At 40.1% G+C, this 12,944-nt stretch overlaps 1 protein-coding gene across 2 annotated transcripts in view; it reads left to right on the forward strand.

Moving 5' to 3' along the window:
• Positions 1-12,944, forward strand: part of Nup62 (Nucleoporin 62kD) — a 189,721-nt gene that overhangs the window by 38,703 nt on the left and 138,074 nt on the right. For both annotated transcript variants that reach the window (XM_071678851.1, XM_071678850.1), the window contains exon 2: positions 1,421-1,462. In XM_071678851.1, coding sequence (XP_071534952.1) covers positions 1,441-1,462 — 22 coding nt within the window. In that variant the 5' untranslated portion in view covers positions 1,421-1,440. The remainder of the gene's footprint in view (positions 1-1,420; positions 1,463-12,944) is intronic.

Below are 12,944 nucleotides of genomic sequence, written 5' to 3' on the forward strand. Positions count from 1 at the left end.
AGTAATGACCATCATTGTAAGATGTATAGAGAATAATGCTGAAATTGAATATATTGAGGAACTAAGGAGCCATTAGATGTGATAATGATAGATTGATTACAGGTTTTCTCAAAACCATAGGTGTTTGTGAACCATAGATTGCCAGGTTAAAGATGTGTCACTAAGTTGATATTGTTAGCTTATAATTAAAAGCTGCATTTGAATTATTTATTTTCTTTCTTTTTGCAGTAAACTTGCCAGCAAAACAGGTCTTGGATTTGTTAAGTATTGATCTTAAAATGTCTTAAAAAGGTCTCAATTTCAGTTAATAGCTACAGGGATCTTGGTATCTTAGGAGTACTGTTAGGATTGCATAGTGAGCTGATGTTATTTTTAGCAGTGTTTTTATCAAAAAAAGAAATGACAAAGGGTTTTGATCCCAAATAACCTTTTTTTTAAAGGGTTTTTACAATTTCACAAATTATCTCGACTGACAAGTTATGGAAGAATTTAGGCTGTAGTGTTTGGTAATGATGTAGGGAGTCCCATCACCAGCATTAATAGGTGTGTATTTTGTCTCAAGGCAGAGGCAGGTGATTTAAGAATTTTATTTTTGTTTATCCCCTCTAGCATCTTTATCTGCATGTAGGATCTGATTTTGACATACTTTGAAATAGGTGTTACTTATGTCTGAATACTTTGATTTATTTACTTGACCTAGTTAACAGTAATGAACATCATTGTAAGATGTATAGAGAATAATGCTGAAATTGAATATATTGAGGAACTGAGGAGCCATTAGATGTGATAATGATAGATTGATTACAGGTTTTCTCAAAACCATAGGTGTTTGTGAACCATAGGTTGCCAGATTAAAGATATGTCACTAAGTAGGATCTGATTTTGACATACTTTGAAATAGGTGTTACTTATGTTTGAATACTTTAATTTATTTACTTGACCTAGTTAACAGTAATGAACATCATTGTAAGATGTATAGAGATTAATGCTGAAATTGAATATATTGAGGAACTGAGGAGCCATTAGATGTGATAATGATAGATTGATTACAGGTAATGGAAGTTTGATAGGAGAAAATTAAAGGTATATGTGTCGGAGGTGGAGGGAACGAGGAGAAGAGGGAGACCAAATTGGAGGTGGAAAGATGGTGTGAAAAAGATTTTGTGTGATCGGGGCCTGAACATGCAGGAGGGTGAAAGGAGGGCAAAGAATAGAGTGAATTGGAGCGATGTGGTATACCGGGGTTGACATGCTGTCAGTGGATTGAATCAAGGCATGTGTATGGGGGTGGGTTGGGCCATTTCTTTCGTCTGTTTCCTTGCGCTACCTCGCAAACGCGGGAGACAGCGACAAAGCAAAAAAAAAAAAAAAGAATGCGAATTATTTATGATTCATCTCATGTAATTTTTTTTCCTTTCAGATTGGGCATTGTCAACCAGGATGTCTTTCAACTTAACAGGAAGTAAGTTTCTTTGAGAATATGGTATTTGACTTTGATATGTATTGTTAATAACTTCAGTGCAGGCATCCCTGTTATACAAAACACATGTAAGAAGGCTTACTTTTCTTGTTATTTCTTGATTATTTTCCTCTAACAGGTAGTCTGTCAATGTTTTTTTGGATGTTCCCTTCTCATCTCTTCTCTGAGTATATATGTGAATTAGCATATATACCAAATGAATATTTGCAAGGAAGATTATTCTCAGCTCATCATGTGTATATCAGAATCTCATCATTTGTTTTCACTGTATGTTGTAGAGAAGTCCATAAACAAAGAATCTTAAGCAATACAGGTGATTGCCTGATGACACCTGTATGGGAAGCTCTAACCTCTTTGGATGCCACATTTTAAAGTTAGGTTTCTCTCATATAAGCTTTTGAATTAGCTGTAGTTGTCAGCATTTAGTCATTTTTCATCCTTTACTTAGCTTGTTCCTTTTTTGTCTTTATGTTGAAGAAACCAGACACAGGTAATAGTCCACATTGAGGCTGGGCTTAGTTAAAACATGAAGAAGGTTATTTGAAGGAGAAATAAGAAAAGGGGACAAATATTTAAGAATTTTGAAGGAAATGGAAAATCTGCCTTTTAAAAGGGGGCAGGTCATAGTTGTTAGGAAATACATGAGGAGGTAAAAAGTTCCATAGCTTTGAGGTGTAGGGAGGAAGACATGCTGTATCAAATTGGCCCACTCTTGAGTTGCCAACAGTAACATAGTAGCATGCCAAAGTCTATGAAGTCTAGATGATTGTGGGGGCACAAAGACCACCAGTTCTCTGAAGCGAAATCTAAAATGATACATTTAGCAAGGAGAAAGTTAACCAGTGTTGTGGTTTAAAGCAAGTGGGTCAAGTTTTGAGGCTAGATTAGGAGAATTGGTAAGATGACCTGCTTTAGACTCAACTCTAGGTAAGTATGTAGAGTTAGAGCATCCCCAGATGAGAGAGAAGTCTTGCATGCATGGAAGAATCAATCCTTTGTATGATTGGAGCAACTGTTCTAAAGAAAGTAATTTACAGTATCTACACAGCACTCCCAGTTTCTTGAAGCAGACTAAGCTGTTTGTGTGTTATGAGGTTACCAAGATCAGTTAAGTGTTACAGTTTTACCAAGCATGTTCATTGTGTTAAGATTAGATGTTACAGTGATACCACTAACATTATGTCTATTGTGTTATTGTAATGGAATTACATATCCATGAAAAGAAATAGGAAAGTTGTGAGGGTGTTTTAGTATGAGATATGTCAAGGAATAATGTTCTATCTGTCTGTCTTATAAATCTCTGATGCCTGTTCCCTCCAGTAACTCCCATCAAGGAGGTGGCCTTTGCAAGAGATTCACTGCTTATCCCTGTCTTTACAGGCCTCCCTCACATACACCATTCCACACATTCTGCCACCATTTCTCTCCCTCCAGTACTGATCCGCTCTATTTCCCCATTTCATAGGTGGTAGTCTTACAACACCTTTAATTGTACTATCATACACTCTCCTTGTAAACTTCCAGTCTTGCATTGTTTCCTCATGCCCAGCCACCACTAAACAGTACATTTCACCCACTCTACCACTTCACAATTCATTCTCTTTGCATTCCATGCCATATCATATCTCTTATAAACCCCCTAATTTCTTTCTTTCTTTATTCCATGTAGACATACCACTTGATCATCTCGGATAGCTTATTTTCGTAGCCTGATGCTTGAATTCTGCAATTCATTCCATGTACATGTTTCAACTGCATAAATTGGGGTTGGGAGGACTACGCTGTCTGTTAATTCTTTTTTTGCTTCCATACTTACACCCCTACACTTCATTATTCTGTTAAGGACCCAATGACTCTTCTACCCTGATCTATTCTCTCCTGTATCTCTCCTTCCATGTCACCAAACTTACCCTAGATAGCTCTTAGATACTTAAATTCCTTACCTCTTCCACTCTTTCTCCCCCATATCTATCATACAGTTTAGTACACTTTCTTCGTTCACTTTATAGATTTTTGCAAAATCTGTACTTTCACTCTTTCCTTTCAAACACCATTGTTTTACTTGTGCTCACATTAACCCTCAATTGCCCACTCGTACACCTTAGAACACAAGGAGGTATGCTGTTTGAACCATAGTCCGTGTCCACCTAGACCTGGGAGAGTGCCCGAATATAGGTTTGGAGGAAGGAGTTGTGTTGGAGGATTGGAGTATGAAACATCCAGAGTTGAGTTAGAAGAAAACAATGTGCCGAAAAGAGCAGCTTTATGAACTGGAGAGTTATTGATTGACTGATCAGATTAGAAGAAAGGAGGAAAGTTGAATTACAGAAATTGTTGAGAATGCTTTTGGTTAAGTACCAAAAAGATTTCTGTAGAAGTCAAGTCAGCGCATTTTTTTATGAAAGTGAGCTTGGCTCTTTGAAGAACAGCTTTTTACTAATTCAGAGCATAAGTGAATGGCATATTAGGTTTCTTGGGAAGGAAATAGTTTCATGGTCTGGAAACACCAGTTTATGATGTGACAGACATCAGAGGAATAACAATCAAACCATAAAACAAGAGAAAAAATTGAGAAGAAAATGGAATGTAGGGCTCCATCCCAACCAAGATAAACCCTGCTATGCATTCAGCCCAACAAAAGATATCCTGACCAGAGAAGCAGTACCTGTCCCAGTGAAAGCAAGTGAAGAAGCTTCACAAGGATAGCCTCTGAGCTCTCCCAGAGCTAAAGCTGGCATGCTGAGGGGGAAGAGAGAGAGAGAGAGAGAGAGAGAGAGAGAGAGAGAGAGAGAGAGAGAGAGAGAGAGAGAGAGAGAATGGGTTTGCCAAAATAGAAGTAATAGCAAGCCCTAAGGGGAAAGAAATGGTGTATGTGTAGTGGGGGTGTTCACAGGTAAAAAAGAGGTTAAGTGTGTTAGAAGAGTGGTTGTGATGGTTGTGAATTCAAGTAGGGTGTATAATTAATTGTTTCAGATCATTGAATAGAAAAAGAAAATGCCTCAGGTCCCCTAGGATTGTCTCAAGTAAAGGTTATCTAATGGCAGTATGGTAACTAATGAGGTTAGGAGGCACTGTTACTTTAATAGGCTCAGAATTGGGTAAAGTTTTGAGTTTCAGTACCTGAAGGGGATATTCTAGTTTTCTGTTGTATCCAAATCTCACCCTGCTCTCTCTTGGTGACCTCATTACTACACCCTTAGTGTTGGAACTAAAGGGAGAGGTGTTGCCCAACTCCATCAGGGCAATAGCTGTGGTAGTTTTCCTTTTAAATGCAAACAAGTACTGGAGGCGTGCTCAGATTTTTAGTTTTTAGACAATTTTGGAGCTTTGCTACCTCTGGAAATACTGCACTAGATTTACCTTCTGACAGTAACCTGTCAGAGGTGAGGCACAAAAGGCAAAGAAGCGGAACTGGATTCTACCAGTTATGCTAAGGAGTAAATGGGATGACTGGTGAGAGTAAAAGGAGGGAGCTTTTGGAGAAGTTTAAAAGTTATAGCTTGGATGTGTTGGGGATTGGGGAAACCCATATCATTGGGTATGGTTTATGGATGGAGTGATAATGGAAATGATGAATGCAGGTTATGGGAGGACATAAAAGGTGTGGTATGGATGGGAATCAGTGAAAATCATCAGGGAAAAGGAAAAGATGGATATGCAGTTCTGCTATCACCGAGACTTGGAGGGTATTACAGAGCATGGATGGAATGGATCAAGAATAGTGTGAGTAAAAGGAAAGGTTGGAATTTGAAGTATGCATGGGTATGTTTTTTTGCACCTGTGAATATGGAGACTGTACGAGGTAAGGATGAAATGAAGCATTTCTGGAGAAATCTTAATGACTGTATAAACAGTTTTGAGAATGAGAGAAAGGTGGTTGTAATGGATGATATGAATGTGAAAGTAGGATGTGATGTAATTGGCAAGATAGTTGGTAAATGGGGAGTGCTTGGAGTACATGAGAATGGAAGTTATCTTGTGGAAGTCTGTGCTGAGAGGGCTTTTTTCCTTGCAAACACCTTTTTTCAGCACAAGATGATTTTCAGGTATACATGGATGAGAACTGATGGAAGAGAAGAGCAAAATGCTTTGACTGACCATGTGGCAGTGGATTAAAGATCAAGAGAAAATGTGCTAGATGCTATGGAGGTGTGAGAGGATTCTTTGGAGACTGACCATTTCATGGTTGTTGTAGAGATGAGTACCAGGGAAAGGTAGAGGTATGGTGAAAGGAAAAATAGAGAGGTAAAGGTGGTGAAAAGCAAGAAGATGAATCAGATAAAATGCAGGGAGGAGTAGGAGTATGAAAGGAGGGCAGATGAAAGTTTAGATAGAACTGCAGTGAAGGTATGGATGCAGTCATGTGTCAGAATGAGGTGTTTAAGATGTTTAAAGAAATGTATTTAAGGTTGTCAAACAAGTAGTTCGAGACAAGGTGGTGAGATATTGAAATAAAAAGGACAGTGTATGGTGGATGGAAGAGATTAGAAATGCTGTGGAAGAAGAGAAAAAGGGTATGGTAGATTGCTAGAAACTGATGTACCAGTGAATTTCAGCAAAGGAGGAGGGAAGAATATAGAATGCATAAGCGGAATGTTAAAAAGCTGATAAGAGGAAAGAAATGAATGAGTAGATTAAGATTCTGGAAGAAGTTGATTGAAAAGTTTTGGGAAATAAGATATTGTACTGAAAGAAGGTGAAAAAAGAAAGGTAGATAACAAGAGTAGAAATGTTTATGTGAGAAGTCAGGAAGGGGAATTGCTAAATCAAAAGGAGGAAATGAAAGGAAGATGGAAAGAATATTTTGAAGAACTGATGAATGTGGGAGGTGAGGCAACAGTTGTTATATGCATGGGTATGGAGGATGGAATGAAGAGGATACAAAAAAAAAAAAGTGTAAGGGCCTGTAGCAAAAAGGGAGGTAAGAAAGGAAATAATGAGGCTGAAGGTAGGAAAGGCACCTGGAGTGGATGGGATTACAGCTGAAATATTGTAGTATGGAGGAAAAAGTGTGATAGAGTGGATACATCTGATGTTCAATTTTGTATGGAAGCAGAGGGTTGTGCCTGAGGATTGGATGAAAGCTTTTATTGTTTTTTTATTCAAAGGAAAAGGTGCTAAGGATGTATGTAGCAGTTATAGGGGAATAAGTCCGTTAAGTATATCAGGAAAAGTGTGTGCAAGGTTGATTGATAGAGTGATGGAAGTGACGGAATGTAGAATAAGTGAGGAACAGTAGGGTTCTAGTGAAGGTAGATGACATTGGAAAAGTACTTAGTGAAAGGTAAGAAGTTGTATGAAGCCTTTATGGATTTGGAGAAAGCATATGACGGAGCTGAGTGGAATGCTTTACAGTATGTGTTTAGGATATTTGGGGTCAGGAGACAATTGTTGGATGGAGGGAGCCAATTGTTGAATGGTGTGCAAATGCACATATAAGAGTGGAAGGAGAGTTGAGCAAAAGTTGCGATATACATGTGTATGTGAGGCATGGCTGTGTGATGTCACCTTAGCTTTTTGATATATATATAAGAGAAATACAATCACGTGTTTACCAAATGGCATCCTAGCTTTGTCTCTTCGATGTATATCAACTGACTGTTATATTTCTCTATTGTGTCTCCCCTGATAATGTGATTATTACACGAAAGTGCACTTGGGAACTTTTCATGTTTCATTTTCCCCATGGACTCATAGGAATATATATATATATATATATATATTTTTTTTTCTGTCTCTCGCGTTTGCGAGGATATATATATATATATATATATATATATATATATATATATATATATATATATATATTTTTTTTTTTTTTTTTTTTTTATACTTTGTCGCTGTCTCCCGCGTTTGCGAGGTAGCGCAAGGAAACAGATGAAAGAAATGGCCCAACCCCCCCCCATACACATGTATATACATACATCCACACACGCAAATATTCATACCTACACAGCTTTCCATGGTTTTCCCCAGACGCTTCACATGCCTTGATTCAATCCACTGACAGCACGTCAACCCCGGTATACCACATCGCTCCAATTCACTCTATTCCTTGCCCTCCTTTCACCCTCCTGCATGTTCAGGCCCCGATCACACAAAATCTTTTTCACTCCATCTTTCCACCTCCAATTTGGTCTCCCTCTTCTCCTCGTTCCCTCCACCTCCGACACATATATCCTCTTGGTCAATCTTTCCTCACTCATTCTCTCCATGTGCCCAAACCACTTCAAAACACCCTCCTCTGCTCTCTCAACCACGCTCTTTTTATTTCCACACATCTCTCTTACCCTTACGTTACTCACTCGATCAAACCACCTCACACCACACATTGTCCTCAAACATCTCATTTCCAGCACATCCATCCTCCTGCGCACAACTCTATCCATAGCCCACGCCTCGCAACCATACAACATTGTTGGAACCACTATTCCTTCAAACATACCCATTTTTGCTTTCCGAGATAATGTTCTCGACTTCCACACATTCTTCAAGGCCCCCAGAATTTTCGCCCCCTCCCCCACCCTATGATCCACTTCTGCTTCCATGGTTCCATCCGCTGCCAGATCCACTCCCAGATATCTAAAACACTTCACTTCCTCCAGTTTTTCTCCATTCAAACTCACCTCCCAATTGACTTGACCCTCAACCCTACTGTACCTAATAACCTTGCTCTTATTCACATTTACTCTTAACTTTCCTCTTCCACACACTTTACCAAACTCAGTCACCAGCTTCTGCAGTTTCTCACATGAATCAGCCACCAGCGCTGTATCATCAGCGAACAACAACTGACTCACTTCCCAAGCTCTCTCTTCCCCAACAGACTTCATACTTGCCCCTCTTTCCAAAACTCTTGCATTTACCTCCCTAACAACCCCATCCATAAACAAATTAAACAACCATGGAGACATCACACACCCCTGCCGCAAACCTACATATATATATATATATATGTATTAACTTTCTAAAATGGGAAACAGAAGGGTATGTATATTTGCGTGTGTGGACGTATGTATATACATGTGTATGGGGGTGGGTTGGGCCATTTCTTTCGTCTGTTTCCTTGCGCTACCTCGCAAACGCGGGAGACAGCGACAAAGCAAAAAAAAAAAAAAAAAAAATATATATATATATATATATATATATATATATATATATATATATATATATATATATATATATATATATTTTTTTTTTTCAAACTATTCGCCACTTCCCGCGTTAGCGAGGTAGCGTTAAGAACTGAGGACTGGGCCATTGAGGGAATATCCTCACCTGGCCCCCTTCTCTGTTCCTTCTTTTGGAAAATCAAAAAAAATTGAGAGGGGAGGATTTCCAGCTCCCCGCTCCCTCCCCTTTTAGTCGCCTTCTACGACACGCAGGGAATACGTGGGAAGTATTCTTTCTCCCCTATCCCCAGGGAAAGATATATATATATATATATATATATATATATATATATATATTATTGGTGCATATATATATTATTGGTGCATATGCACCTGGGCATGAGAAGAAAGATCATGAGAGGCAAGTGTTTTGGGAGCAGCTGAATGAGTGTGTTAGTGGTTTTGATGCACGAGACCGGGTTATAGTGATGGGTGATTTGAATGCAAAGGTGAGTAATGTGGCAGTTGAGGGAATAATTGGTATACATGGGGTGTTCAGTGTTGTAAATGGAAATGGTGAAGAGCTTGTAGATTTATGTGCTGAAAAAGGACTGATGATTGGGAATACCTGGTTTAAAAAGCGAGATATACATAAGTACACTTATGTAAGTAGGAGAGATGGCCAGAGAGCGTTATTGGATTACGTGTTAATTGACAGGCGTGCGAAAGAGAGACTTTTGGATATTAATGTGCTGAGAGGTGCAACTGGAGGGATGTCTGATCATTATCTTGTGGAGGCTAAGGTGAAGATTTGTATGGGTTTTCAGAAAAGAAGAGTGAATGTTGGGGTGAAGAAGGTGGTGAGAGTAAGTGAGCTTGGGAAGGAGACCTGTGTGAGGAAGTACCAGGAGAGACTGTGTACAGAATGGAAAAAGGTGAGAACAATGGAAGTAAGGGGAGTGGGGGAGGAATGGGATGTATTTAGGGAGTCAGTGATGGATTGCGCAAAAGATGCTTGTGGCATGAGAAGAGTGGGAGGTGGGTTGATTAGAAAGGGTAGTGAGTGGTGGGATGAAGAAGTAAGAGTATTAGTGAAAGAGAAGAGAGAGGCATTTGGACGATTTTTGCAGGGAAAAAATGCAATTGAGTGGGAGATGTATAAAAGAAAGAGACAGGAGGTCAAGAGAAAGGTGCAAGAGGTGAAAAAAAGGGCAAATGAGAGTTGGGGTGAGAGAGTGTCATCAAATTTTAGGGAGAATAAAAAGATGTTCTGGAAGGAGGTAAATAAAGTGCGTAAGACAAGGGAGCAAATGGGAACTTTAGTGAAGGGCGCAAATGGGGAGGTGATAACAAGTAGTGGTGATGTGGGAAGGAGATGGAGTGAGTATTTTGAAGGTTTGTTGAATGTGTCTGATGATAGAGTGGCAGATATAGGGTGTTTTGGTCGAGGTGGTGTGCAAAGTGAGAGGGTTAGGGAAAACGATTTGGTAAACAGAGAAGAGGTAGTGAAAGCTTTGCGGAAGATGAAAGCCGGCAAGGCAGCAGGCTTGGATGGTATTGCAGTGGAATTTATTAAAAAAGGGGGTGACTGTATTGTTGACTGGTTGGTAAGGTTATTTAATGTATGTATGACTCATGGTGAGGTGCCTGAGGATTGGAGGAATGCGTGCATAGTGCCATTGTACAAAGGCAAAGGGGATAAGAGTGAGTGCTCAAATTACAGAGGTATAAGTTTGTTGAGTATTCTTGGTAAATTGTATGGGAGGGTATTGATTGAGAGGGTGAAGGCATGTACAGAGCATCAGATTGGGGAAGAGCAGTGTGGTTTCAGAAGTGGTAGAGGATGTGTGGATCAGGTGTTTGCTTTGAAGAATGTATGTGAGAAATACTTAGAAAAGCAAATGGATTTGTATGTAGCATTTATGGATCTGGAGAAGGCATATGATAGAGTTGATAGAGATGCTCTGTGGAAGGTATTAAGAATATATGGTGTGGGAGGGAAGTTGTTAGAAGCAGTGAAAAGTTTTTATCGAGGATGTAAGGCATGTGTACGTGTAGGAAGAGAGGAAAGTGATTGGTTCTCAGTGAATGTAGGTTTGCGGCAGGGGTGTGTGATGTCTCCATGGTTGTTTAATTTGTTTATGGATGGGGTTGTTAGGGAGGTAAAAGCAAGAGTTTTGGAAAGAGGGGCAAGTATGAAGTCTGTTGGGGATGAGAGAGCTTGGGAAGTGAGTCAGTTGTTGTTCGCTGATGATACAGCGCTGGTGGCTGATTCATGTGAGAAACTGCAGAAGCTGGTGACGGAGTTTGGTAAAGTGTGTGGAAGAAGAAAGTTAAGAGTAAATGTGAATAAGAGCAAGGTTATTAGGTACAGTAGGGTTGAGGGTCAAGTAAATTGGGAGGTGAGTTTGAATGGAGAAAAACTGGAGGAAGTGAAGTGTTTTAGATATCTGGGAGTGGATCTGGCAGCGGATGGAACCATGGAAGCAGAATTGGACCATAGGGTGGGGGAGGGGGCGAAAATTCTGGGAGCCTTGAAGAATGTGTGGAAGTCGAGAACATTATCTCGGAAAGCAAAAATGGGTATGTTTGAAGGAATAGTGGTTCCAACAATGTTGTATGGTTGCGAGGCGTGGGCTATGGATAGAGTTGTGCGCAGGAGGATGGATGTGCTGGAAATGAGATGTCTGAGGACAATGTGTGGTGTGAGGTGGTTTGATCGAGTAAGTAACGTAAGGGTGAGAGAGATGTGTGGAAATAAAAAGAGCGTGGTTGAGAGAGCAGAAGAGGGTGTTTTGAAATGGTTTGGGCACATGGAGAGAATGAGTGAGGAAAGGTTGACCAAGAAGATATATGTGTCGGAGGTGGAGGGAACGAGGAGAAGAGGGAGACCAAATTGGAGGTGGAAAGATGGAGTGAAAAAGATTTTGTGTGATCGGGGCCTGAACTTGCAGGAGGGTGAAAGGAGGGCAAGGAATAGAGTGAATTGGAGCAATGTGGTATACCGGGGTTGACGTGCTGTCAGTGGATTGAATCAAGACATGTGAAGCGTCTGGGGTAAACCATGGAAAGCTGTGTAGGTATGTATATGTGCGTGTGTGGACGTATGTATATACATGTGTATGGGGGGGGGTTGGGCCATTTCTTTCGTCTGTTTCATTGCGCTACCTCGCAAACGCGGGAGACAGCGACAAAGTATAAAAAAAAAAAAATATATATATATATATATATATATATATATATATATATATATATATATATATATATATATATATATATTTTTTTTTTTTTTTTTGCTGTCTCCCGCGTTTGCGAGGTAGCGCAAGGAAACAGACGAAAGAAATGGCCCAACCCACCCCCATACACATGTATATACATACGTCCACACACGCAAATATACATACCTACACAGCTTTCCATGGTTTACCCCAGATGCTTCACATGCCCTGATTCAATCCACTGACAGCACATCAGCCCCGGTATACCACATCGATCCAATTCACTCTATTCCTTGCCCTCCTTTCACCCTCCTGCATGTTCAGGCCCCGATCACACAAAATCTTTTTTACTCCATCTTTCCACCTCCAATTTGGTCTCCCACTTCTCGTTCCCTCCACCTCCAACACATATATCCTCTTGGTCAATCTTTCCTCACTCATTCTCTCCATGTGCCCAAACCATTTCAAAACACCCTCTTCTGCTCTCTCAACCATGCTCTTTTTATTTCCACACATCTCTCTTACCCTTACGTTACTTACTCGATCAAACCACCTCACACCACACATTGTCCTCAAACATCTCATTTCCAGCACATCCATCCTCCTGTGCACAACTCTATCCATAGCCCACGCCTCGCAACCATACAACATTGTTGGAACCACTATTCCTTCAAACATACCCATTTTTGCTTTCCGAGATAATGTTCTTGACTTCCACACATTCTTCAAGGCTCCCAGGATTTTCGCCCCCTCCCCACCCTATGATCCACTTCCGCTTCCATGGTTCCATCCACTGCCAGATCCACTCCCAGATATCTAAAACACTTTACTTCCTCCAGTTTTTCTCCATTCAAACTTACCTCCCAATTGACTTGACCCTCAACCTTAGTGTACCTAATAACCTTGCTCTTATTCACATTTACTCTTAACTTTCTTCTTTCACACACTTTACCAAACTCAGTCACCAGCTTCTGCAGTATCTCACATGAATCCGCCACCAGCGCTGTATCATCATCGAACAACAACTGACTCACTTCCCAAGCTCTCTCATCCCCAACAGACTTCATATATATATATATATATATATATATATATATATATATATATACATGGCAGCGGATGGAACCATGGAAG

This window comes from Panulirus ornatus, chromosome 28, assembly GCF_036320965.1.
Source record: "Panulirus ornatus isolate Po-2019 chromosome 28, ASM3632096v1, whole genome shotgun sequence".
Lineage (NCBI taxonomy): Eukaryota > Metazoa > Arthropoda > Malacostraca > Decapoda > Palinuridae > Panulirus > Panulirus ornatus.